General features: G+C 40.2%; 2 protein-coding genes across 15 annotated transcripts in view; one reads left to right on the forward strand and one right to left on the reverse strand.

The window, feature by feature from the left end:
* Positions 1–7,661, reverse strand: part of NCOR1 (nuclear receptor corepressor 1) — a 160,117-nt gene extending 152,456 nt beyond the window's left edge. For all 11 annotated transcript variants that reach the window (XM_037808087.1, XM_037808082.1, XM_037808081.1 and 8 more), the window contains exon 1: positions 7,482–7,661. The gene's annotated coding sequence lies outside the window, so the exon portion shown is untranslated. The remainder of the gene's footprint in view (positions 1–7,481) is intronic.
* An 81-nt stretch (positions 7,662–7,742) lies between these two features.
* The window catches only part of PIGL (phosphatidylinositol glycan anchor biosynthesis class L), a 113,413-nt gene continuing 93,417 nt past the window's right edge, over positions 7,743–27,738 (forward strand). For 3 of the 4 annotated variants that reach the window (XR_005212558.1, XR_005212557.1, XM_037808090.1), the window contains exons 1-2: positions 7,743–8,964; positions 15,130–15,229. Coding sequence is in view for 2 of the 4 variants with exons in the window: in XM_037808090.1 (XP_037664018.1) it covers positions 8,724–8,964; positions 15,130–15,229 (341 nt within the window). In the remaining 2 variants the exon portion in view is untranslated. The remainder of the gene's footprint in view (positions 8,965–15,129; positions 15,230–27,738) is intronic. The other variant, XM_037808089.1, reaches the window with a different exon arrangement.

The following is a 27,738-nucleotide window of genomic DNA, read 5'->3' on the forward strand; positions in this document are numbered from 1 at the left end:
GTAGAAATGTCAAATGGTGCAGCTGCTGTGGAAAAAAGTTCAGCAGTTCCTCAGAAAGTTTAGTATAGGATAACCACATGACTCAACAATTTGTTCTCACTTCTAGGTATTTACCCAAAAGATCTGAAAGCGGGAAATAAAACAGATATTTACACACCAATGTTCACAGCAGCACTATTCACAGCTGCCTAAAGATGCAAGCAACCCAAGGGTCCATCAGCAGACAAATGGACAATCAAAATGTGATAGATACCGACAGACAGATACACAGACACACACACACACACACACACACACACACACACACACACACACACAATGGAATAGTATACAGACGTAAAAAGGAATGAAATTCTGATAACATGTGACAACGTGGATGAACCTTGAATATATCAAGTTGGGTTAATAAGCCAAAAACAAAGGGGCAAATATTACATGATCTCACAAATTAGATAATTAGGATAAGCAAATTCATATAGTCAGAAACTAGAATACAGGTTATCAGGGACCTGGGTGGGGATAGGCAGTTGGGAATTAATACTTAATTGGTACAAAGTTTCTGTGTGGAATGACAGAAAAGTTTTGGTAAAGGATGGTGGTGATGGTAGGAAACTTTGTGAATGTAACACCACTGAATTTTATATATGAATGTGGTTAAAAGAGAAAATTTTAGGTTGTATATATGTTACTAGAATAAAATTTTTTTTAAAAAAAAAGGACTGTACAAAACAAACTGTGAACCCCAATGGACTACAGCTAATAGTATAATAATACTTTCGGTCAACTGTAACAAAGGTACCACACTAATACAAAGTGTTAATAATAGAGAAAACTATGTGTAAGAGAGACGGTAATATGAGAACTCTGAATTTTCTGCATGATTTTTCTGTAAATCTACTTCTCTAATAAAAATTAAAAATTTAAAAAAATGTGTATCTCCCTCACTTCGTACACCAGAAATAAATTCCAGATGCATCAAATAATTAGAAGTTAAAAGAGGAAAAGGAAAGTAAAGAAAAAGAAACCATAAAAATATTAAATTAAAATCTGGGACATTTGTTTTAAAAAATCAAAAAGGTACACAAAGTCTTCTTCTCACTACGGTACCCTAGCCACCCAGCTCTCCTCCTGTGACAACCCACAGTACCCAGATTCTCGGTTATCTGTTCAGAAATATCCTATGATACACAAGCAAATATGTACATTATTTTTCCTCTTTAAAAACAAAGACAAACAGTAGCACACTCTACATGATAGTCCTCACTTTGCTTTTTCAGCTTAATAGATGGGTGAATATTTTTAAATTTTAGAGGATGATCTCTCTAAATGGAACATGAAACCCAGAAGCCATATAGAGACTAATAATGAAGACGGCTAATGTCTACTGAGTATTTACTGCTATGTGCCTGCCACTATGCTAAATGTATTATTTACGTGATCTGCATTTTACAGATAAGGAAATTAAGGCTTAGAGAGGATAAGAATGTGCCCAAAGTTACACAGCCAGCACAGCGCTGGACTGGAAATCTTGATCTAACTACCTAACACTACAAACCAACCAACAGCTGTGGGGGAGGGGGCTGAGCTCTTACAAATCAATCTGGAAAAGACCAACAACCCCACTAAAACATAACCAAAGAACAAAACAGGCAATTGATATTAAGAATCACAAATCCCCCGTCATACTGCAGAGTTCATCCTCAGTAGTGATTAATAAAAGCCCAATTAGAATCAAATTTTTCACTTCTTAAATACATTTTAATTTATAATATCCACTGTTTGCCAAGTTATGGGGAAAGGGACATACCCATACTTTGTAGGTGGCTTTATCATTGGTACAACCATCTTTTGGAAGGAAAATTTGTAGTATCTATCCAAATTTACATTATGCACATCTTTTGACTCAGCGACTCCAATTTCTCGGACTCTATCTTACAAAGCTGCGGGCGTAGGTATATGAAATAAGTTAACACACACATACAATTCATTACAGCTTTGTTTTTCTAGTAAAAATACTAGTAGTCATAAATTGATTAAACAAACTACAGTGTTTTCACATAGTGGAATACTATGCAGCTGTGAGAGGCAGATCTAAATATAGAAACATGGAACAGTCATATACAAATGAATTATGAGCTCATTTTTGTAAATGAACAAGGCAGAAAATTACATGCACACAGAAAAATCTGGAAGAATATGTAACAAACACTTCTATTATATCTAGGAAATGGTATAGAAGAGAATTTCAATTTCTAAATATATTTCTATATTGTACTTCTATAAAATAATGCATTATTTTTATAATACATGAAAAGCAAGCAAAAATCTAAAATAACATAGACTCCTTTGCTAATTAAAATGGTTTTTGTGAATAGAAAATAACTGCTTCTTCCACCCAGCCCCACCTCTCTCTCCCACACACCACACACGTTAAGAGAGTATATACTCTATATGCATTGTATATTTACACTGTGTGTGTTTTAGGCTGTAGCACCTCGAAAGCACAAATTTGGCTTCATTCCAAATATTTCTAAATACGTAAGTTACAATTCAAAAATAAATTAAAAGAACTTAATCAAAAGTAACAAATGTTGAACACCTTTAATCAAGAGTTCCAAGACATGATGGTTACCACTTAAAACAAACATTTTCAAAATTTATAAATCTATATTGTATTACCAAACAAAACAAACTGCCTAAAACAGATTACTCTTGACAGCAAAAAAGTCAAGAAAAAGAATCTGTCAGCTAGACAAAACTATGGGATGGGGGTGATCTGTCACCATAAAGATGACCCTCATAACAAATATGAGTCAAATTTTCCTAGAAAACTGTAAACTTAATATATTCTGCTTTGATATTAGTTTATTCAAGCATAACAAAGAAAAAAACAGCAAAACACCCCAAGTTCTATTCCTCAAGTAGACATGAGGATAACAATAAAACAACTTGGGAATCTTGACTTCTCTCTTCCTTTAACCCAGACCAATCTACGTAAAGATTTAATTTTTGACAGTAAGCTAGCCAGTACAATTCTTTCACAGGGAATCCTAAAATCTATTACAATCCTATCAACCAATCATTCCGTATGTCTAATTTATAATTTTTTCCTATCACTGAAACTACTCCAAAATTCCCTGCATAGACAAAGTAACACATTCTTGTTTGACTACTATCTGGAAATACAAATGGTCTCTGGGATGAACCACTTCAGTATTTGTTTACTTCTCTTCCTTCCCAAATCCCAGTGAAATGACAGAAACATTTTCAAAGAAATCCTTTGATAATTCGCTGATTGCAGGCATTTTATCTCACTGTCACTGGTGAATTTCTACCTATTATTTAACTTCAAAGAACTCTTTGGCATCAAGTTGGCATGTAGATCAGTCCCTGGCAACAACCACTATTATCTCTAGCTGGTAGGCTCTTTTTTATGCAGTCAACAAATATCTACTATACTCTTCCTGGGCAAAGAGTGTTTCTAGGAGTGGGGAAAGGGGAAGGAATTAAAAAATACCTCAGAGACAGGCATGCCCACAAAGGGCTTACGGACCAAGGGGACCAAAGGACATATGCATAAATAACAATGATGTTACAACAGAGGTACAGACAAAGCATTAAGAATTTCCAGAGTGAAAAATACACATCATTGGAGAAGGATTAGAAGGGAGGCTTCCTCCTGCATTTGATAAGTGATCAAACCCTCAAAAAACAGGCAGAATGTGGCAGATGTGGTAGAGTTTGGAAGCGGAAGATAGGAACAGAAGTCCCCCTCATACTTAAAAAAAAAAAAACAAATCCGGAAGTTTGAAAGTAGGCGACGCGAACAACAATTTATAAAATAGTTTACTTAAGTGGTTTGGGTCTTAGAGGTCCTGACCACTGGTAAAATAAAATCTCCATCGCTGTAATACTTAAATTCCAAGAAACATCACTACATCCAAATAACATCAAAAGTTATTCTTGTTTAAGATGACATTCATCAAAGTGATTAAAAATCAAGCAAACTAAGTAATTTCTAGTGATCACCAAATCACTGAGGGGTGTGGAACAATACTAATTTTTCCAAACCATGTTTTCATTACAGAAATTTAAAGTTAAGAAGTATCTTAAAGTCAATACCTGAATATCCCAAACGATCTCTCATTCCCCACCCTCCTCAATTTTTGTTTTAACTAAGGGTCCCCTCAGGTTGACTCATGCCCTGGGTGACATGGGGTAACGCGTGGGCACCATCTGGGAAGTCTGGAGCAGTGGATTCTGCCCTTGCTCAACTGCAGCCACAAAGGCGGCTGGCTTCACGTCTGTGAGCTTCAGTTTATTCACCAGTAAAACAAGTTAGACTAGATCATCTACATGACTCTGTATTCTCTAATTCTATAAATCATTAGCATTTTATTTTAGCCCATTGAGATTTGTTTTGGAGATCACTGCTAAGTAAAAACAGCAGCACGCATGGAAGAAGCAAACTGCCTGAGAACTCCACAGGGACATTCACAGTTTTGCATGGTCTCAGATTTGGAAATGCAAAGAGCAAAAAAAAGAAAAAAGACAAAAAAAAAGTAGGCTGCATCTCAAGACTATCCAAATAATATTTTGACCACACGAGTTCCTGGGGCAGAAAGAATGGCAGAAGAACAGTAAAAACATTAAAGAAAAACACCACCACAAGAATATCAAAATAAAAAACAGATGCTCTACATACAGTTATTGCTACATTGCAGAAGCTTTTCACAGTTTTTCAAAACTCCTAAGAAGTCCTGATGGAAAAAGAGGCAAACAAAATGTTTTCTTGACCATCTATCTAAGTTAATTTTTTGTATACTCAAATCTGGAAAGGCAAAATATCAGGCAATCTCTAGGCTGCGTTATTTGTGCACATAATTGGTCTGCTCAACTATACCTTATACCTTTATAGCATCTGTAATGTACGATGAACATCAAAAGCAGTTAACCTCAGTTTAACAAGTTAACAAATGAAAACACACAAATCTCTAATCTACAAATAAGTTTACACATAACAAATTCTGATCAACCTCTACTACTTGGCTTCATACATATTTTAGTAAAATCTAATTATCTGAGGTAAAAGAACAGACATGCAAGACCTCTATCATTCTCAGGCATCAGTAAGAGTTTAAAATTATAACTTAGTTTACAAAATATAATTAAAACTGAATTAACAAAAACAAATGCAAACCCAACAACAAATAGCCTGCCATTTACCTGCATCAATCCCTGGCCTACCCACAGGCCTTTGCTACAGCAAATACCAATGGCAAGAAAATCTGGCCACCACAAATTTAAAATGAATGCTTGAAAACAGCTGACTGATCTAAACTCGCCTGGCCTTGAAACAAGCATTTTACTCAATTAAATTCAAAGAAATATAAAGTAATTTCCAGCATATTTCTTTTTTTTTTTTTAATTAAAAAGGACAGGCCAAAAACACTTAAATTTTACTATATGACTAAATCCAACCATGCGCCCAGTAAAACCCTCTAGAGTTCTAGAAGCATGGTATCACAGCTACGTAGCTATGTCACAGATTACAAGTATAGTCTGAGAAACTGTAATGTGAATACTTTTCTAATTAGAATCCGTAATTTTTTCATTCAACAACTATTTGTACAGTCAACAGTTTACACTGAAAAAAACTGTACATGGTGCTTTAAACATGATAAAATCAGAGAAGGGCTGATCCTGAGATAAGGCAGGTACATAAATACCAAGAGTAGAAAGCGGAGAGCAGAGTGTAGGTGCCGGGTGAGATGTGCAGATAAAGCATTAGAGGGTGCAGAGAGAGGGAATTACAGAAATATTACCCTTTCAGGCTGCTTACAGCTTTTTCATATCTATTTGCTCCCCTCAGGCTCACAACCAACCCAAGGAGCCCAGATGTTTTCCTAATATTAGAGATGAGGAAACTGAAGCACAGAAAGCCTGATCATCTTCCATGTCACCTAGTTAGTAACAGGAAGAATCAAGACTCCCTGGGAGTTCAACTCCAGGCAAGGCTTTTGTGAAACAAAAGAAAATTTTGGCCTGCAAGGAACCACATCCTAATGTATGCATCTGTCTGTCTATTAACCTTGATTTTCATTAACAGGTGTGCTTAAAGTAAGGCAAAACAACTGTGTATTATAAATATCAAAATAAATAAACCTCCACTGAATTTTAACCAAATGAGAACATAAGATAAGTATCTCCCCCTCTTGTGGTTATTTCTTCTGTAATTTTATTATGTCCAAATAACATTCTAAAATCAGCCTGCTCCTGAGCCCAGGCAAGCACAAGTTGGTTCATCCGATAAATATCCTTATGAAAGGGTGCATAAACACATTTTCAAAAAAAAAAACATTAAAAATTAAATAATGCCATCAACTGTGGTTACCCAAGGACGATCGCAGTGTGACCCAACATCAGCAGCTGTTGGTTCAAGGTATGTAGAACGAGGGAAAGAAAGAATGAATGAATATCTATCGTAGGCATTTTTAAATCCCAGGCCTGTTGCTCTCTGCACACTGCCATGTTCCGTCTCCCTTCTCTGCCTCACCAGGGTGCACACAGAAATGTAGAATTTCAATATAATGAGGATAAAATCATTAGGGAAGCAAATCTGGTACAGGTGCATATGCTAATCCCAAAGATTAGGTTTCCCCATACCACCACTCACCAAGGCTAGCTCTACTGAAGCAGACACCGTAGCATACAACACTGAAAGAAAACTGACACATCCTGAACTAATACTTTTCATAAATATCACTTATTCCCACACCTTTTACACTTTAGCACATGACCACACCTAATCCAGTTAATTCAAAGAATTCCGTCTCCTCTCCATTAAGAGATTCCTTCATTGTAGTTTCTCAAATCCCCCCCCCCCCCAAAAAAGGGGGTGCACTCACCGACTTCGCACACTAAAAACACCAAAAATAAACGGCGCAAAGTACCGGGTTGGGATCTGCCATCTCCTCTACTTACCCACCCTGCGCCATTAGACCCTGAAGTGGTTGGAGGGGTAAAGTAGTGCGCTCTCCACACACCTCTCCCTCGCTGTCACCCTCCCTAACCCTTTCCACGCTCCCCAAGACCGCCACCAACTCCGCCTCGGAGTAGCCCAGGCCCGCCACCTGTCCCGGCCCCGCCCGGGGCACCGGCCCTGCGGCCGCCGCACGTCCCCTCCCCGCCGGTCAGCCCTGTCCTGGCCCCAGCCGCGCCGCAGCCCATTCTTCCTCCAGACTCCATAAGCCCCTCTTGCCCAGCCCGAGCTCTCCACCGCGCCCGACTCGTCCCGGGAGAGGCCGAGGGGCAGGGCCCGGGCGGCCGCGATGGCTCCCCGCCCCCCACGGCCCGGCCCGCGACGCCCCTCGCCGGGCCGAGAAGTCGTCCCCGCGGCCGGAGCCCCGTGAGCCCTCGCCCGTCCCCGGCCGAGCAGGGGCCGGGAGGCCGGGGCTGCGGCGGCGCCGGGGCCTACTCACCGGGAGCTGGCGGAGCGCGGGAGCCGGCGCGCTCCCCGGCCCGAGGAGCAGGACGCGGCCCGGGCGCGCGTCCCCGGTCCGGAGCTCGCTCGGCCCGGCCGAGCCGGGAGCTCACGCCAGCCGCCGCCGCCGCCGGCGCTGCTGCTGCTTCGCCACCTTGGCCGCCATCTTGACTCAACCCCTCTCCTCCCACCAGCCCGGGCGGCCGCGGCTGAGGCGGCTCCGGCTCCTCCTCCTTCCGGAGGGCTGGGAGACCGACTCCCTCCGCTGGCCGAGCGCGGCGCCTACCTCCGGCGAGCTTCCTGGGTCGCGCCGCGCCTGCTCCCCTCCTCACCTCTCCCCTCGGCCTGGTGATGGCGGCGGCGGCGGCGGCCCCCTCAGGCCGGCCCTGGCCGGAGCGGCGCGGCTGCCATCGCGCACCCGGGCGGAGGCGCCCGCCGCGAGCCCACCCGCTCCCGGGTGCGTAGAAGGGAAGGGCGCCGGGCCTCCGCTCCCGCGACCCCTCCTCGGCGTCCCCGGGTCCGGTCCCCGCGTGCCTGGGAGCCGGAGGGGGTGCACGCCCACCTACCCGAGATGCTTCCCAGGGCGCCGGCTGTAACTGGCACCCAGACCTCATGGAAATGCCGGCGAGGCCGACTCGTCCCCGCTGTCGCGCCTGAATCTAAACCGGCTCCTTGGAGAGCCCGCGGCCTCTCAGCGCTCCTCCTCTAGGGCAGTGAATGGACGGGGCTCGTAACCGCTGACTTTCCTTTAGAAAAGCCGGCACTCCACATCCCAAAGTTAAGAAAAGTTGGTGTTAAGAAAAGCCATTCTGGAAAACTGGCTAACCAGTTTCGAGAACGTCCTGGATCTTAAGAAATGAGTTGCGACATGATGAATTAGAGGAGGGAAGTCTTGCTACAAGATGTGGGCGCTTGTTTTAAAGCGCTGGCCTTAAACCCATTGTACTCGTCAGGGAGGACGAGGCAGAAAACTGGACGGCAGGGGGTTCGGTTCAGCTCCGGGAACCGTGTAGGCACAAGAAGACTTAGTAAATCCTGCGAAAAGTGGCGAGAACTCGATAAAGAAGCTTTGGGAGCCACAAGGGAAAGCCAACTTTTAAAGAAACTTCAAGCCCCCGGAACTGGTGTGTGGGAAAGATTTAAACGCGGAACGTAATTTCCTCGGGTGCAGTTTTCCCACCGGACCCCGGGTCGAAGCCAGGCTTCCGTGCTGCGCAGGCGCAGTGCCACTTAACAAAGCATGGAAGTGGCGTTTCCCGCGTGTGCGGCGGCGGCGGCTGTGATCTTGACCTGGGTCTTCTTCTGGGGTTGGAACTTCTCGGAACGAATGAAGAGTCGGGAGCAGGCAGGCCTCCTGGGAGCCGGGAGCCGGACCCTCCTGGTGATCGCGCACCCGGACGACGAAGCCATGTTCTTTGCTCCCACGGTGCTGGGCTTGGCCCGCCTGAGGCACCAGGTGTCCCTCCTCTGCTTCTCCGCAGGTAGGAGGCTGTAGGCGGGGCGCTGGGAGCCGGGGTTTGACGGGGATGTAGGTGCCAACCGATCTCGGCCGCCCGCTTCCCGGAGGGCTCTCTCGGGTAGGGAGCTAAGTGAATCCACCGAAGGCCCCTTCGCTGGACCCCTCACGGAGAATCGGTGGTCTCGGGCTGGGGACAAGAATAGGCCACCTTGCTAGGTGATCAGGGGAACACTCGTAGCTTGCTTACTCACTATCTGAGCAGCGGAAGAGAACTGTAACTGCAGAATAACTGTGCTCGTTATTCTGCGGAACCTTGATTGCCCAAGGACCAGGAGTAATGATCCCATTGTAGTGCATCAAGCAGAATCTCCGCTGGGTCGTGCCTGCTCAGTCCTTAAAGTTTTAGTTCTGATGATAGCAAAGGACATTCCTGCTGCTTTTAAAATCAATTTTTTGCAAGAAAGAGGCATGTGTAAAATTGAAGAGGTAGACTCATAATTAAACTAGAAAGTAATTTTAGAGGTAATCCAGCTCAACTCCACCCAACTTTGAGTGAAGGGGCCTTTCAGAGAATAGATCTTCCCGTAACAATACGGAAAAGAGCAAACAAGAAAACAAAAATTGTCCATGATACTGGATTATTATGATTGTAGCACAACTGTATAAATGAAGTAATTGAACTGTACACATTCAGTGGTGAAGTATGTAAAATTACATCTCAATAAAGCTGCTTAAAAATTGCTCGTAACCTCTTTTCCCATTTGATTATGTGTGGTTCCAGTTCTTTTTCTATACAGATTTTTCAGAGAAATCACATTTTATACGATTTTATATTCTTTTTCTTAACGTTAACTTAATGTATTTTTTTTCATTTACTTAGCAAATATTTATTATGCACTTATGTGCTAGACCTTATTCTATACCTGAGTGATACAACAATAAAAACATGCTAGACAGGATCCCTGTTCTCATGAAACATAATTTAAACACTTACCCATGTTAATAAAAAGTAAATATATAGCTTTTCTAATGGTTTCATATAAGTAAATTTTAATTTAGTTAAGTTATTGTTGGGGTTATATTTGAGGTTGTTTCCTAGCTTATCTCTTAAAGCTAACAGTGAATATGTGTTCAAATTATTTCATTAGGATTGATTTCTAGGATATGAATTAACAGAGTCAAAGGGTATAACTGTTTTAAGGTTTTGCATTCCGTTTGCATTCCCAAATACATACCAATTTACTTTCTCTCTTGTATGTAATGGTGTGCCTGTTATAATACCCTCTCTAGCATTGACTGATTTTTTTTAGTACTTACTAATTAGGTTCATGTGATTTTTTTCGCTCAAAAGTTTTTTGTTACCGTTAAGATTAAACCATTTCCTATGTGTTTGTTGAGAATTTAGATTTAAGCACTTCTCATGCTCTAAGGATATTAAATTGTAAATAGTTTTTTTTTTTTGCTTACTTTTAATTTTATTTATTCTGTACTACAACTATGAGAGTCCAGTTATAAGCAAGTTTGCTTCAAGATCTACAAGAGAAGTCTGGATTTTCTTTGCAAAGTATTGTAGCTGCAGTGGATTCTTTCATAAATTTCTCATTTTTCATGGAACCAGAAGTCAACATTTTTTCAAATAAAAAATATAAAGCCTGTGCTTGGCACATATTAGCCACTCAATATTTTTATTGTTGTCTTCCATTATTTCCTCTAAACCAAACTTGCCATTTTAAATTATTCCCTCTTGTATTAAAAAAAAATTTTTATAACTTAAAATTCCCAGCTCATTCAGAAATGTATGGATTTCACTGACTTCACATTCTAACTTGAAGAACAGGGAGGTAGTAATTTGTGATACAATATAATGAAACCTGTAATAGCACGATGGAGAAACTGAGTGCTATGGATGAAAAATGGAGAAAAACGTTAATCCTCTTCAGAGTGGTGAAGGAAGGCTTCTCCAAAGAGGTTTCTTTTGAGCCTCTTGGGCTTTAAAAATAGGAGTGGGGTGAGTCATTGTAGGCTGTAGTAAAAGCGTCAGTAAAGTCTTGGACTTTTATGAATAATTCATTCTAACTGGAGCTCTAGTTTTAAGGGGTAAGGAGAAACAGGAAAAAATGACAATTATTTAGTGGCTCATTTAATCCTCTGGGCAACCCTCTGAGGTAGGTACTCTGTTGTACACAAAAGTGTAAAATGAATCACAAACAGGTTGAATAATTTGACCAGTGATCAGCCAGAAGTAAAGGAGCCTGGACCTGTGGCTCTTCCCTGATATAAACCAGTGCACCAGTCTGCCTTGTGCGTGGCCTTGTGCACCATGTCAGTTGAGGAAATATCCGCATCAATTCCCAGCATATGTTCCAAGAAACTCTAGTTTCTCCAGCTGCTACTGAGAAAAGAAAGAAAAAGAATGCCTTGGCCTGATAAATTTGGGGAGCTCAGCCTGATGTGCTCCTCCCCATTTAGAGATTCACAGTCCTTATCAGCACGTCAGTATCTTTGAGAAGTCTTACTGTTAGAAAAAAATATTTAACTTCATTTAATCAGGTGTTTCTCCATTTATGGAATTACTGGCATGCCCTGGGGTAAAAGACAATAGACACTAGGCTATCACTGAATACGTTTGGTCAAGAAGTAACATAATCAGTTCTGTGTTTTACAAAGATTCTGGTAGCAAGGTGGAGAATGTTCTGGAAGGAAAGTTTGGAGTCAGGAAAACCCATTTAGCCCATCCTTTCCCCTCTAGACTCCACTTCCACCTGTGTCGTATATCAGATTTCTATGTATTTCTGGTCTTCATTTTGTTCCTTTAGTTGGTTTGATATCCCTGTGCCAATGTCATGCTGTCTTAATTACTGTGGCATTTATAAGACTATTTGCTTGGCCAGCCCTCATTCATTATTCTTTAGGATATGTTAGCTATTTTCAGTCTTTTTTTCTTCCACATATATGTAGTATTAGCTTGGTTGTGTTCAAGGAAAAACCTTACTGGCATTTTTATTGGAATTTCACAACTCTTGATCAATATGGAAAGAACTGACATACATATTATATGAAATCTTTCCTTCTATGATTTTATGGTGTCTCCGCTTTTTTAATATATATTGTTGATTCATTAGCATTGAACTCAACAGCCAGCAGCTCTATAGGTCATGCCTGAAAAAAGTTCCTTTAACACACATATTATCTCTCTAAGGCCCATCACAGCCCTCTTGCACTTCGGAGCACTAGACGACATTTTCAGCACTACGCTTAGGGGGCCATTTGAAATACCAAATCACCAAAAACACAGAAATGCAAAAAACTGAGACACTAAATATACCACAAAATAGACTGTTGTTTACTGAGAGCTGAAACAAGAAGGCAGAGTGACAGCTTGTTTGACCTTGGCTGGAAATGTGCAGATCAATTTACTGAAGTTTTTCATCACTCAGCGCATGTCTGCAAATGACCACGAAAACACTGCTGGTATTGATTTTGAGGTCACAATAAATTTTGGTGAGTAGGCAAATTTGCAAATAAAGATTCCACAAATAAGGATCCACTATACTTCCATCAGTAAAAGTCAATATTGTATGTTTTCCAAAATGATAATTCAGTCCATTTTGAATAATGAAAAAACACAGTATTAACAAGTAGGACTATATTGGTTGGTAATAGCATACGGGAGTGTTCCTTAATCTTGGCTGCACAGACATATGCTCCATATTTTTAATTTTTTTTTAATTTTAACAACCTTTTAAAAAATTGTTTTGCCAATTTTAAAGATAAAGTTTCTGTTTTACAGTGGTAACTGAGAACTGAAAGATTTTTATTTGATGAAAATCCAGTCTCATTTTTAGATCATTCCCCAAACTGGGCTCTGTGGCACATTCTAATAGAAGCTACCTTGGTTTTAGCAACCTTTGGAGAACTCAGGCCTCTGGGCTCCAGTTAAACTGCCTCCTCCCTGTGTCTTTCCAACCTAGGGCTGGCTAATCACTTCTTGCTGTCGCTAATCCTGGGTCACTTCGTTGCTCCCTATTTGGCCTTCAGATCCTCCATCAGCCATGTAACAAATTCCCTGCATTAAATTCTTGCTGTTGAAAATTTCTAATATGGTTTCTGTATCCTGGATAGACACTGACTGATACAGAACTTGAATTTCCTCAGTTTTAGTTGAGGAAACTGAAACCCAGGAACTTAATGAATTTCTCCAAATTCATGTTGTACATTATAAAATGTTGGCCAAAATGGACATTTATGAAGGACAAGATTAAAAAATTAAAAATAGAAGTTCCAATATTTTTCTCTGCCCCAATAAATTATCTTGTGCATCCCAAGGTGCACCCACCCTACTTGGACACTGTTCTAGATTCTAGAATGTGTCAGTTAAGAGTTGCTAGAGGATCTCAGGCATCTATTCTGTTGAAGTGCCTACATGTTCATCTAACTTATTGAAAAAATTTTAAATGCTGAGGCAACATGTTTTAAGTTGTTCCTTAACCCAAACACAAAGCAATAAAACCAGCTCCATAAATCCATTAGCCTCAAGTTCTAAAGGGTTTCTCACAACCACAATGAGACTGACATGCACAGCCTCTGACCTTAGGAACTGCATCCCTAGTGTACATTAGGCTCCTCATTTATCACCAGAGATCAGGCAACCTTGAGACAAAACGGGAGGAGGTATGTGCATGCATTTAAGAGGAAACTAAAACATAATGTCCATAAAAAATTGATAGTTTCTGTGGGATCTTAAAAAAGAAAACTCAAAACATTGTGATGAGGACAATACAAAATGAAAGCTGTTACCTGGAGGCTTTTTGGGGCCAGTCCCTTTGCTGGTTACAATGTGATGACTGTCCCCTGTCTGGGTTCAGACAGTTCAAAGCTGGCACTAGAGTAATCCCACCTGGAGTGGTAAGCGGATACTGCTGAGTCATGAGTGCTTGCCATTTGCTGGACACCCAGAGGACACAAAGTTGAATGAGATGGTGACTTTTAAGGTCAGCGACATTTCAGAACTAATAAGCCAATCGTGGAAAAAAGCTGCTCGCACTTAACAGCAGAATACTGGAAATGAGTGCTTGCCAGGGGAAATAGAAGAAAGCTTCCCAGAGGAACTGGCCTGTGATGTGGACTGTGAAGATGAGTTGTAATTCTGGCAGAAAGGAAGGAAGAGGAGGGAGGAAGTGAAGATGGAGATCAGGGAAAAAGAAAACTCTGAGTACCTTGTGTGTTTCACATTAAACTGGCTGCTTTGATATGTGTTATCTCACATAATCCTCAGGAAAGCCTTATGAGATGGACTTTTATCCCCATGTTACAGGTGAAGAAACTGTGGCTCAGAAAAGTTAAGTAACATGCACAAATCACATTTGCAGTTATTTGCTGGGGAGTTGAATTAAGGGGTGCACCAGCTAGACGACTGCTCATGTTAATTGCATTTTAATGGTAACAAAACTTCACTCTATATTATTTATAAGAATACAATGGAGTTTTTATTTATCAGAACTATTCTAAGGAGTGTAGTATATGTGTGTTGGGAAAATCCCCCATGGGCATACTGCAGCCGCTGATTACCAAGTTTTCCTAGGATAATACCAAAAAGTACCAAAAGTAGCAGGCTCTTCTTTAAGTGCTAAACAGATATAAGAGGAATATCTATTTAACAGTCTGCTCAGGTTCCCTACTTGTTCTGAGTGGCTATACAAGGACCAATCCTAAATTTGTTTAATTCCAAAGCTGTATACCATGCTGCCTATAGTATATGGCTAACATGCAGATGGATGGATGGATGGATGGATGGATGGATGGATGGATGGATGGACAGACAGAATAAGATAGATGATAGGTAGGTAGATAGGTAGATAGATAGCTGGATGAATGATAGATATATAGATGATGGATGGATGGACAAATGATGGATCCGTGGATAGATACGGATGGATGGATGGATGGAGAACAGATATACATATGGGGAAGAATTGTGAATGGTGATTCTAAAGATTGTGGCACTGATGGCCTTCTCACAGCAGTATCTGATAGTAGCCTCAGTGTTGTATTTTCTTCAGCTTTTTATCATAACCACGAATCTTTCAGCTAGCTTAAACTCTTTAAGGAACAAGATGAGATAAGAATGAGTGAATAGATAGATTTCCACTGTTAAACAAACCTACCACTGTACATTTGTTATTCTCAGGAAATTACTACAATCAAGGAGAGATTCGTAAGAAAGAACTTTTGCAGAGCTGTGATGTTTTGGGAATTCCACCTTCCAGTGTAACAATTATTGACAACAGGTAATTTGTGTTTTAACAATGTAGAAATTCATTGGCAATAATTAGGCAGTGGTACGCTGAAAAGATGCCAAAAACTAATGTGGATTGATAAGAACATCTTATTTGAGAAGTTTACTTAAAATAGTTTCACATTTGTTTCTAAATGACAGCTTAAGACAAATCATTCTTTTCAAAAAAAAATTTATTAAAAAATCACAAATATAAGAAAGTATAGAAAACAGTATTGGGAATTCCTAGAGACCCATTACCTAAGCCCAACAATTATCAGTACTTTGCTATACTCCATTTATCCCAATTGACTTCTTTTGTGTATGTGTGGAGTATTTTAAAAGAAAACTCCAGTCATCAGGTTATTTCATTCCTACATACTTAGTAATGCATCTCTTAAGAAGATGGATAGTTCATCAAATAGCCACCATGCCATTCTCATCATATCTAACAGAATTAATAGTAATTACTTGGCATTATCCAACATCCAATCCATACCGAAATTTCTCCAATTAGCTAAAAAATATTTTTTACAGTTGTTTAAATCAGGACCTGAACAAAGTACATACATTGTAGTTGGTTGTTGACATTCTGCATTAAAGTCTGCCTTCTCTCCCCCACCAAGCTATTAAATTGTTGAAGAAACTAAATTAATTGTCCAATAGAACATCCTACATTCTGGATTTGTCTGTCTGCCTCCTCATGGTGTCATCTAAATTGCTCTTCTATCCTCCATATTTCTTATAAGCTGGAAATTAACTCTACAGGCTTGATTAGCTTTAGGTCTAACTTTAGGGGGCAAAAATGCTTCATAGGCCGTATTGTGTACTTTATAGTGCATTGTATCTGTAGAGACATACTGTCTGATTGTCTCACTTAGTGATTGTAAAATAGGTCAGTGAATTCAGATGCCAGTGGCTTGTTTACTACTTTTTAAAGTCCCCCATCATGTGTTGTTTTCAGGATTATTGCCTGATTCATTAACTAGAAATTGCCAAATGGTGAGTTTCTAATACTCTTATGCATTCTACAGCTGTTAGTTGTAATTCTTCTGTAAAGCAGAATTTCTGTTATCAACTAGGGCTATTTAGCTACCTCGACATATAATTTGAACCAAAAGACAGGATAAATGCTTAATTCTTTCCCTTTAATTGCCATTTTCAGAATAAGGAGTTGATGCCCTAGTTACCTCCAGTGGTTATCTGTACATTGTTTCTTGGATGAGTGAGTGCTTTTTAATATCATTAGAAACTTACTTGTGTCTATATATTCGGCATTTCAGTTTCAGTCATTATGTTCTTTGAAGCCCACTTGATCTCTTCTTTGGCCAGTGGAAGGAAGGCTCTTCATGTTGGCTCATATGTCCTTTTTTTGTGACTTCTTAGTCTTTCATGGTTTCAAGAACAACAATTCTCTCCACTGTTGTCTAGTACGCTTTCCTGGCCCAGTCCTGGAATCAGCCATTCCTCCAAGGAGCCTTGGTTTCTCTTAGTGGGGAAAGGTATCTGGGACCACAACCAGAGCCCTAGCAGTGCTCATCACTGCCGTCTATTATTTCTTATCGCTTCTTAGATGGAGCTAGGGTACATGTATATTTTTAAAGAAAGGAAAAACTGTATGGTTACAATTCAAAGTTAATATTTCAGGGATTTTAACATCTTTGATTTTTAAATTTTATCTCTTTCCTCTACACTGAAAATCTTTGCTTTCTAACAACAGTAACGTAATTCTCTATTTGCTTTTTTTAATCTTTTAAAGGGTTTCATAAACCATGAGTGATAAAGGGCCTTTATTATGTATACTAAGAACAGCAGATATTGAAAACCAAGACTATATATAATGTGTCTCTGCTCATGATGCCTGCAATTCATTTTTAAATGATTCAGAAAAGAAAAAAATACATACATATATAGATTAAGGGAAAATGGCAAAATATTTACATTTGAACCTCGGTGAAAGGTACACGAGTGTTCAGTATACTATTCTTTTAACTGTTCTGTTTGTTTGAAAAATTTTATAATAAAAAAATTTGAAGTACTATACCAAATGCCTTTTCTCCTACTGTTTTCTAGCATGTGTAAATATAGTTTACAGTATTGTTATGGATCTGCCTCTTCAATTAAAAAAAATCAGAGATCTGTGTAACAGCAACTGGGGTTTACCCTCTGAATTTCACAACTTTTAGGGGTTAAAAATCTGTTTCTTAAAAATTGCCAACCCCTGTTGTAGAGTATAGACAAACTGTCCCATGTATCATATCCAAATTTCTGACCCACAAAATCTATGAGTATAATAAATGCTTATTTTATGCTAATATGTTTTGCAGTAAATTGCTATGCAGCATTAGATAAGTAGTACAGAGAGTTAGGGTGTATCGCTAGGTTCTTTCTTGGGGTCTTTCTGTTTTTAAATTACAAACAAGCTCATTTAATATCATTAATTTTTGAAAAACAACAATAACCGTTCTTTATAACCCACACTTCCCTCAGCTGTCAACTCATTTCTCTGCACCCTTCACTAAAAACCTCTTTGCAGGGCATATCTCCCATTCCCCTCAGCTTATTCCAACTGGGTTTTATCCCTACCCTCCTCTACGATGACTCTTATCAAGGTCATTAATGGCATCTTGACAATGCCTGTGTTTTCAGCTTGCTCAGCCTCTCAGAGCAGTTTTGTTTTATTTTGTGAAATCTCAGTTAACCACTCTTTCCTTTCTTCTCTAAGTTTACAAGACACCACATTCACCTGGTTTTTATCATACATGACTTGCATGATTTTTCAGTCTCCTTTTCTGATGGTTCCTCTTCCGTTCGGTCTCTTTTTGCAGTTCCCCAGGGCTTGCTCCTGGATCTTCCTCTTTTCTTTATCATTCATCTCTACTCTTTCCTTGGATGATTTAATCCAGCCTTGTACCTATAAATGTCATCACTGTTGATGAATTCTAAATTTAAATTTCTATCCTGGAAGTCACCTCTAAGGCTCCAGTCTTAAATATTCAACTATCTACTTGAATTTCCACTAGAATATCTGCTAGGTGTGAAACTTAACATTGGCAAAGGAGAACTGTTGATCTTTGTTACAAAATCTGCCCCTCTCAAAGTCTACCTCATCATATTAAACAGCATCATATTAAATGGCATTCTCAATTACTCAGGTCAAAATTTAAGAGTTTTTGTTTGTTTTGTTGTGTTTTTTTGTTTTTTTGTTTTTGTTTTTTTGTGTTTTTTGTGGGGTTTTTTTGTTTTTGTTTTTTTTTTGCTATATAGCTATACAGTCATCAGAGATCAGGGTACTGGATTATGCCTCAACAATTGCTGGTATTTCCTTCTAGCTATTCTAATACACAAAAAACTAATAAGAAATATCTATGCAATGAGACAGTAGTCATAATCATTTGTTAAATTCTAATTTCTCAGTTACACCTCCTCCCTCTCATTTACTCATTCTCTCAATCTTCAGGGATACCTAGGCAATAACCATTCTAACTTCTTTGTGCTGGAAAGGGGAGTTGACCTAATTGGTAGAGGAATGAAACTGCTTGGTGTTCTGGGAGAGACTGGTACCTCTGGGTTTCAGGGCTTATCTGGCATAGGAACAATATGGAGGCCTTAAGTTTCTGGAAAAATAAACTTACTAGGTAAAACATTTATAGTCTTTGATAGAGCCCAGGGTATTCTTTAGGGTTTTCAGGAATACTGTTGGTTAGGGCTTGGCATACTGTGGCAATTTGCAATATCTGCCTGAAGCTTGCATAAGAGTAACCTCCAGAATGACCTCTCAGCTCTGTTTGAAATCTCTCACTCACTGAAACTGGTTTGTTCTATTTCTTTTCCCCTTATTAGTCAAGAAGGCATTGTCAATCTCACGATGCCAGGGCCAGGCTCATCCCTGGGAATCATGTCCCACATTTCCAGGGAGGTTTATACCTCTGGGATTCATGTCCCATGTACCCTGGGAGTCATGTCCCAATTCGGGGGGGGAGGATAGTGAGTTTATTTGCAGAGTTGGCTGAGAAAGAAAGGCCATGTCTGAGCAACAAAAGAGGTTCTCTGGGGGTCTATTTCTGAATATTTTATTCTGTTCCATTGATCTATATATCTATCTCTGACAATACTACACTGTCTTAGTTAAGTAAGTCTTAAGATTGAGTAGCGTGCAATACTAGAATTCAATAACAGGAGATATGAGGGGGATGGTGATGAATGCACAACTATGTGATGATACTGTGAACCACTGATTTTATACTTTGGATGGATTGTATGGTATGTGAATATATCTCAATAAAATTACATTTAAACTTTGAAAAAAAATCTGTTTCTTTCTACAGCGTAACTATTGCGGTTTATTATGAATTAGTTTGTACTTGCTTCCTTTTATTGAGATTTTCCTTTTCTGTTATTGGGTAATATGCAAGACAATGGTAGTACAACCTAAAACATGATAAAGAGACAAATTCTTTTTAGTTTGAAAAAGGAAAACTATGATCATCCTAGATAAACATCAAAGGCCAAAGTAGTAATTTTACTGATGTTTTCAATTCATTCCTCAAAGCAATACTAGAATTCAATAACAGGAGATATGAGGGGGATGGTGATGAATGCACAACTATGTGATGATACTGTGAACCACTGATTTTATACTTTGGATGGATTGTATGGTATGTGAATATATCTCAATAAAATTACATTTAAACTTTGAAAAAAAATCTGTTTCTTTCTACAGCGTAACTATTGCGGTTTATTATGAATTAGTTTGTACTTGCTTCCTTTTATTGAGATTTTCCTTTTCTGTTATTGGGTAATATGCAAGACAATGGTAGTACAACCTAAAACATGATAAAGAGACAAATTCTTTTTAGTTTGAAAAAGGAAAACTATGATCATCCTAGATAAACATCAAAGGCCAAAGTAGTAATTTTACTGATGTTTTCAATTCATTCCTCAAAAAACAAAATCTGTTATTTTTACTTGACAGGAGCACTAGGAAAAGTTGTATCTTACGATAATCCATATCAGGTTATGTCACAGTTTTCAGACATTCTTTGTCCAGCAGCTAACCCCATTTTGGAAGTGTAGATATCTACAAATAGGTAAACGCTGACCAATTTCTAAGACGAACTGTTCACTTACCTGAACAGTTGGCCTTATATTCTGGGGCATACAAGAGAAGTCCACAAGGAAGACACAGCTCACTTGTCTAGTTATTGGGTTCGATCATCTAGAATCTAAATACAAATCGGAGGACCAGGAAAGACTTGCCAAGATAGAGGTTGCCAAGTCTATACATAAAAAAGGCGCCCGCTATCTTCACACACCACTTTTGTTTATTCTTATCTGACACATCATTCCAACAAATTTGGTCTCAGTTGATTTTTGCTTTTCTGGGTTTTTGTTTGTTTTTACCCATAGAAGATTGAAACCAGTGCGTTACTAGACAAGGGAGGGGAGTTACTGGTACAGGCAGGCCCAGGTGAGTCTAATAAATTACAAATACATGCTGAAAATCGGCTGGGATCCATTCAGGTAAAGTTGGTCCGCTCCTATGAAGTCATCCAGCAGCAAGATGCCTCCAGGTTGTTGGCTCAACACCACCATCCAAGACTCGGGTACTTTCCCTCTTTCTAGGTGGCCATTCTCATCCCGGCGACATGCCTCCCCTCCTGGTTACAGAGTGGCTGCCGCAGTGGCATGTGCAGACACAGTGTCCTGCTGAGAGAGGAGTCTTTCCTTCTGGACATCTCTTGATGTTACAGAGAAAAACCGGAAGTCCCCAGTGCACCTCCTCTCGGGTCTCCTGCCCTTCATGACGCATCACCACCACCTCACTACCTGCCCGGTCTCTGTCGCCACTAGACACTGGGGAAACCCGTGTGTGGTCTTTTCAGCCCTCATGGTGGGAGATGACATCTGTGAGCAAAGAAGAGTGCTGGGAACGGCCATAGGCAGGAAATCAACAGCAAGAGAGGAGGCCAATAATTATTTGAGGAATCACCCTATGCACTCAGTAACCTCAGAACACATACCTGATTTAAAACCTAGTATGAAAACTGATATGATGCCTGAGTTCTCAAGAAAGGGGAAAACAATTCTTAGGATATTTCATTTAATTATGCAGGAATGTATGCAATATATTCTACAAAAGTCTTCATGCAAGATGATGCCCAATTTAAATGCTTCTAACTCAGTGAATTTTTAAAAATACATTTATTTTGTCTCATGATGTTGCAACGTCTGTTTCTTTATACCCCACATATCATTGTAGGGTTATATCTTTTGTTCAGTGAGGTAAGCAAGGGCCTAGGGGTTTGGCCTGGGTTGGAGTTCCAAGAGCAGCCTGGAGGAGAGTTTAGGATATGGAGCAAGGACACGAATTCCATATGTCAAGTCCACAGCAGGGAACACAAAATAGGTTAAGCAGAGATAAGCAAAGGAAAACAAGCCAGGAAGACAGAATGGTTTCTGTGACTTGCACCTGGAAAACTGCCTAGTGCCTTTAGAACATGCACAGCAGAGCCTAAGGATGGGAAGAAGCTATTAATGGCTCTAGGCTGATTAAGACCACTTTGGTGAGAAAAATCCAATGGATGTTAGGCTTGGATTGACTCCACGCAATGTCCACAAGCTGAGTCATGCTCCCAGAGTTTCCTTTTTCATTTCATTGCTTTAGTTAGCCAAGAATGGACGTTTGTGGTTTTTGGTTATTTCTCCGCATATTCCAAAAATTTTTTCCTGTAATTTTGATCAGTTTGACGAATGTGATCCATCTATTTGTGTAAAAGGTCAGTTAGACATTTCTCAGAGATACTTGCCTGTACTTTTACAGTTGATAGGTTTGCCAGAACGGTTGTCAGTCACACAGCCTTCTTGTCTGCTGTATGCCTGTATCAGTGTTTTATACTCTTTCAAATAAGAAAAAAATCATTTCTATCCTTTTAGTTCTGGTGAGACATAAACGAATTAGGCTTGATGGAACATCCGTCTTTTCCTGATGACATCACACAAACATAAACTGTGGATAGTGGAGAGAATCAGTTTTGCACCTGAGAATGGTCATTTTGGTGATGGAATGCATTGAAGAGATTAAGACCATAGACGAGTTAGTCTATTGTATTTGTCCTGGTTGAAGGAGAGAGTCTCCATTTAGAACAGCAGTGTCTGAGATGGAGACGAGTTCAAATGTCATTTAAGAGGTTGAAGTGTCAAGGTTTAGTGACTATTTAAAGATGTGGAAGATAAAGGAACAGAAGAAATTTAGGATAATGGAAATGACAGACATAAATATCTAAGAGCACGAAAATTAGCTGAGATAATATGCAAAAGAGGAGAACTGGGTTATGGGGCGTGTTAGTTCTCCAGGGCTGCAATGATAAATACCACATGCTGGTTGGCTTGAACAGTGGGAATTTATTGGCTCACAGTTTCGAGGCCAGAAATCCGAAATCAAGGTATTGGCAGGGCTTGCTTTCTGATGGAGTCTGTAGCATTCTGGCAAACCTCCATCACATGATAGTTATTGGAGGCTGAATTATTTCTTCTACAGAAGGCATCTTCGGTTCTCAACCCCTGGTCCTGTGGGTGTGAACCCATTTGTAAATAGGACCTTTGAAGATAGTATTGGTTCAGGTGTGTCCATACTGAATGAGGGTGAGCCTTAATCCAATATGGCTGAAGTCTCCATAAGCCAAGGAGACTGGATACAGAAGGAGGAATCCACAGGGAGCAGCCAGAAGCTGGAAGTAAGCAGAACCCAGAAGAGACAGGAGAAGATGCCACCACCTGCATTGTAAGTGACAAAAGCCAAGGACTAAGGATCACCAGCAGCCAGCCCCAGAATGCCACAGTTTTCAGAAAGAAAGCATAGCCTTGCTGACACCTTGATTTTGGACCTCTCCTAACCTGAAAACCGTGAGCTAATGAATTCCTGTTGTTAAAACCAACCCATGGTAAGTATTTGTTTTAGCCACTGGGAAACTAATACCCCACACTCTCTCTCCTTGTGCCTGCTCCTCTGATGTCCACTGATTTTCTACTATATTCTCGATTCTCTACTTCGTGTCCAATTTCCTTTGCTTATAAGTCTTTAACCATATGGATTAAGTCCCACCCTGATTCGGTCTGGCCTCTTCTAAATGAGATCCTCAAAGATCCTATTCACAAATGAGTCCACACCTTAACTAATAATATCTTCAAAGGTCCTATTTACAAATGGGCCTGGGGTTAGACTTGAACATGTCTTTATGGGGGACACGATTTAGTCCCCAACATGGGGTGGTAACAAATTAGGAGTCCTTATGGTGTAGGAGGATTTAAGTCACTGGAGTAGATGAAATTGCCCAAAGGTCAGCAGGAGGGATGAAGAGGAGGGGACCAGGGATGGCCTAGAGCAAGAGAGAGCCATAGACGATAATGAGGAGTCATCTGGAAGTTTGGGATCATGTAAACTGAGGGGTGGGGGAGGGAATACTTTAGAAACCTGTGAGGAAAATGAGAATTGCCTGCCCAGAGAAGAGCACAAAATTAGCATCAGATGGTATAAACAATTTTGTATTCTGCTGTTTTTTCTCTCAAGAGTATTTTTAGCATTTTCTCATGTCATTAAAGTCTTTCGTGGTTGTAAAGATTTCATCATAAGGATGTACTGTAATTTATTTAATGTTCTCCTACCATGGAGAAAAATATTTAAATGTTTCTAATCTTCTAATATTATAAAAAGGTTTATTAATAAATCTTTGATGTTCTGAGCAAGTACTGGGTCAAAGGATAGAGTTTTCTGTACTTTCTGCATCTGGGCCCCGTTAAACAGTTCTGGCTAAGTTTATTTTGATTTGTTTTATTTTTTGTAAGGGTTGTGAATAAGATTTTTTTTCTGATACATTTTTCTAAGAATTTACTGCTCATCGTAGAAAATTTATCGATTTTTATATGTATTTCTTTTATATTCCTCCTAAGAAACTCTGTCAAACCCTCACAGTATTTCAGTTGCTTCTCTTAAAGTTTTATGGGTAAACAGCTGTATCATCTGCAAGTTATAAGTATACAGTCTTCTGTTTTTCCACACTTGCCTCTTATTCCTGTTTCACTTCTAGATTGCTTTGGCTAGAATTCCCTGAACTCTGTTCAATAATAGTGATGCAAGCAGGCAGCCTTATCTGTGTTAATGATTTGATTGCAAACACGTCCAGTGTTTCACCATTGACTGTGACACGGAGGCTAGTTAAGAAAGCTGTTGTTTGTAGTTAGGCATCCGTTCCTGGGAATTGACATATATTGTATCAGATTGTGGGGGAGGGGGGTTCCTGTTCTTTTTTTTCAGAGTCCAATGCAGAGATAAGGAAAAATGGTTTATTGTCTCAGAGTAAACTATTGGGGTGGTGATGAGGCAACATCTTTGTGTGTGCCAGTGGATTTCATAATGCTTTACAGAGCGCAGATCCCGGGCCGGGCTGCCCAGATTGAAACCCCAGCTCCATCAATTGTTATAGTTGTGTAACCTACACCACTTACTTAACCTCTCTGTTCCCCAGATTCCTCACCTGGAAACCTTGAAAGGTTTATGGTTTTGTGTCAATTTGTGGAAGAAATCATTGGCTCGTTTGTTTTCCCAGATGACACGGTGCCCTTGTGCAATGCGGATGTATGTTGGTATTTTTCTCACTGATGATACTGGCCCTTGACTGGGACACCCTGTTTGCACACACTCCTGCCTGTGCAACGTCAGCTTTGGCCCGGAGTTGCAAATTGTTTTGTTTTTTGTTTGTTTTTTTTCGGGGCCATATCTGTATTTTAAGGCCCAAAGTCAAGCCAGTGATCTCGGCTCAACTCTCAAGATCTTTACCCTCTCGTCATCTATCTTAATTCACTGCATTTTATATATCCATCCCGTGATGATCACGCAGCTTCGTCAGCACTCCCTACTTGTGAAATGCTACAGGACAGAGAGAGTAAATTTGCTAAAAATAAATACAAGAAACCAGGTTAAAGATTCAAGGGAGACGGGCCACCGTCAGTCTTTCAGCCTCTCGTTTCATAACCCAGGCAAAACAGAGCTGTGGAATCTCACTTTGGGTTATTTGGATGACTCAAAGAAAATAATGAAGGGAAGGAAGGAAAAGAGAGAGATTTTATAGAGGACGTTCTCTCACGGTAATCATGATAAATATGTATTAAACCATGACCGTTGGTGCCCAGAACTGTACTAAATATATTACCTTTCTTCAGGTAAGAAGTGGTATTTGAAGTGAGGCGGTCTGGCTCTAGGGCATATGCTTCCACAACCATATTTCATACCAACTCCCTGCCTGACACATATTTTCCCAAAGGTCATTTCATTTAATTCTTAGACTAACTCCACAGGGCAGGTTTATTATACGTTTGGTTTGGTTTTTTTCCCCCTACATGAAGAAATTAAAGCCCAGAAAGATTAAAAGAATTGTCTGAGATCGCATATTTAATAAATGGCTGTACTAGAAAACAGAAAGGAAGACGGAGTTGCTTCCTGGCTCTGCAGGGTAGTGGGTCACGGGTTTGCTGCTATGCTTGCGAGAGCATTGTGGCTTAAGAGTAACGGAGGCTGACATGGTGGGTGGTCAGCCCTGCCTTCCCACTGTTCTGAATCTTGTTACTTGATTTCAGGGATCCTTTTAGCCAGAGGAACTCACCCAAGTAGACCCTTATCTAATCCCTGAAAGAGGAAAAAAAAAAACAAATCAGTGCTCCAGAAAGGAAAGTATAATCTCAATCATTAGACAATTAAATGGTAACTTTCAGGAACATTACACGATTCCTTAACATCTGTCCCTTCTGCTAAGGAGTCATCTAATGTTAAAATGCATGTTTACCAGTTGTTCACAGATAGTGATTAAATGCCTGGAATGGGCAAGGCACTGTTCTAAATGTTAAAGAAACAGAAAAACAGTTAAAGGTATAGGCGACAAATGTGAGCAGGCCAGAGGCCCTGGCTCCCAGAATTATTTCACTTGCGTTTAGGACAAAACAAAAAGCACGCACACATTTCTAAATGCATCAGTGACTTCTAAAAGGATGCATACAGGCTTGAGCAGTAGCTGCTCCCTCTGAGTCATTAGGGCTGGGGAATGGGGACACTTTCACTTTTTAAATTCCACCCAATTCAACTGTTCCTGGTTTGACCCCTGCCTACCTGTGTAGCCTCATCTTCCAATAGGCACACACACACCTCATTCCCATAACACAAATAGGTAGGACTGCCCAGTGCCCCAAACTCTGTCCCTCCCCTGCATCTCCAGTCTCATATTTAAGCTATACCCCAAAACACTGCCTTCTTATAGTCCCCATCTTTGCATGTGCTGTTCTCTCCCCCATCGTGCCTTCTCCACTTCCCAATGGTGATCCTTACCTTGTCCCTCCAACAAACGCCTATTCATCCTTCGAACTTCAGCTCAAAGATTACCTCCGCCGCTGCAGCATCATCCTTGACTTGCCCAGGTTTTCTTGGGCACTTTTTTTACATTCTTGTGTCCCATTATTTCCTCACATATACTAATTGTTTACTCTGGGCCATAAGTCCCTCTGTATCTTTTATTCTTATTTTCCAAGTTTCTATCATAACCGTTGATATATCCTAGCTGCCCAGTGCATGTTTGTTGAATAAATGAACGACTCCAGTTATATCATAGACTTTCTTCCTATGGCCAGCATGGAAATGTATAGTCTCCGAGAACTCTAAAAACAGTCTGGATCCCTGGCTTGCACAGTTATTTTTAATCTTCTGGAAAGTTCTAAGTGAGTACTTTGGTTTGGAAGGATTTTTCTACATTTATTTATCTTGCTATTTTGTAGATTTGGCTACATGGGTCCTAAAGTTTCAGCACAATAAATATCTCCTTTCTTCCAGTGCTTGTCTTAACATCAGTTTGGTATTCAAGAGCCCAAGGCTTTTACAGACTAATTTTAGCTGAACAAAGAAACAGAATCCAGTGTCTACTAGGAAACCCAAATGAGCCTGGCTTGCTAGCAGTTCCTGGAAGTCTCTGTGTTTTCCAATAAATCCATGCAAATCACCCAGTGAGAGAGAAGGCACAAAGCAGAGTCTGTGACTGTTGGGATCATGTGAGTAATTAAAACCCCTCTCCTCCTGAGATCCAAGAAGGGCCTTCTCCTACGGAAACCTAGAAAAGGCCATCTGTTGGCTGCCAACGTGGATATGTCCAAGCGTCCATTCACCGTAAGAGATTAAAATAAAGCCTCCTGCAGTCCTTTTCTCCAAATACACAGAGTGTCTGGGCAGAGGTTCAAGGAATCAGTTCCAGTCCCTGTTGACAAGAGAAAGGCGGGACTCCATTCCTCCCAAAGGGTGCAAAGGATAAGAATGTTTCCTAGAAGACGAAGAGGGACCTTGCAGATTGAGAGCTATTACGTGAAGACTGAAAGCTGCTTAAATGCTACTTCAAAGCCAGATTACTCTGGTACTGTGATGAGGCTGGGCCTTCGGTACACAGGTGGGAGCAGGGAGAGGTGGCCTTAACTTTTTGTTACTACTTGTTG

Source organism: Choloepus didactylus, chromosome 18 (assembly GCF_015220235.1).
Source record: "Choloepus didactylus isolate mChoDid1 chromosome 18, mChoDid1.pri, whole genome shotgun sequence".
Lineage (NCBI taxonomy): Eukaryota > Metazoa > Chordata > Mammalia > Pilosa > Megalonychidae > Choloepus > Choloepus didactylus.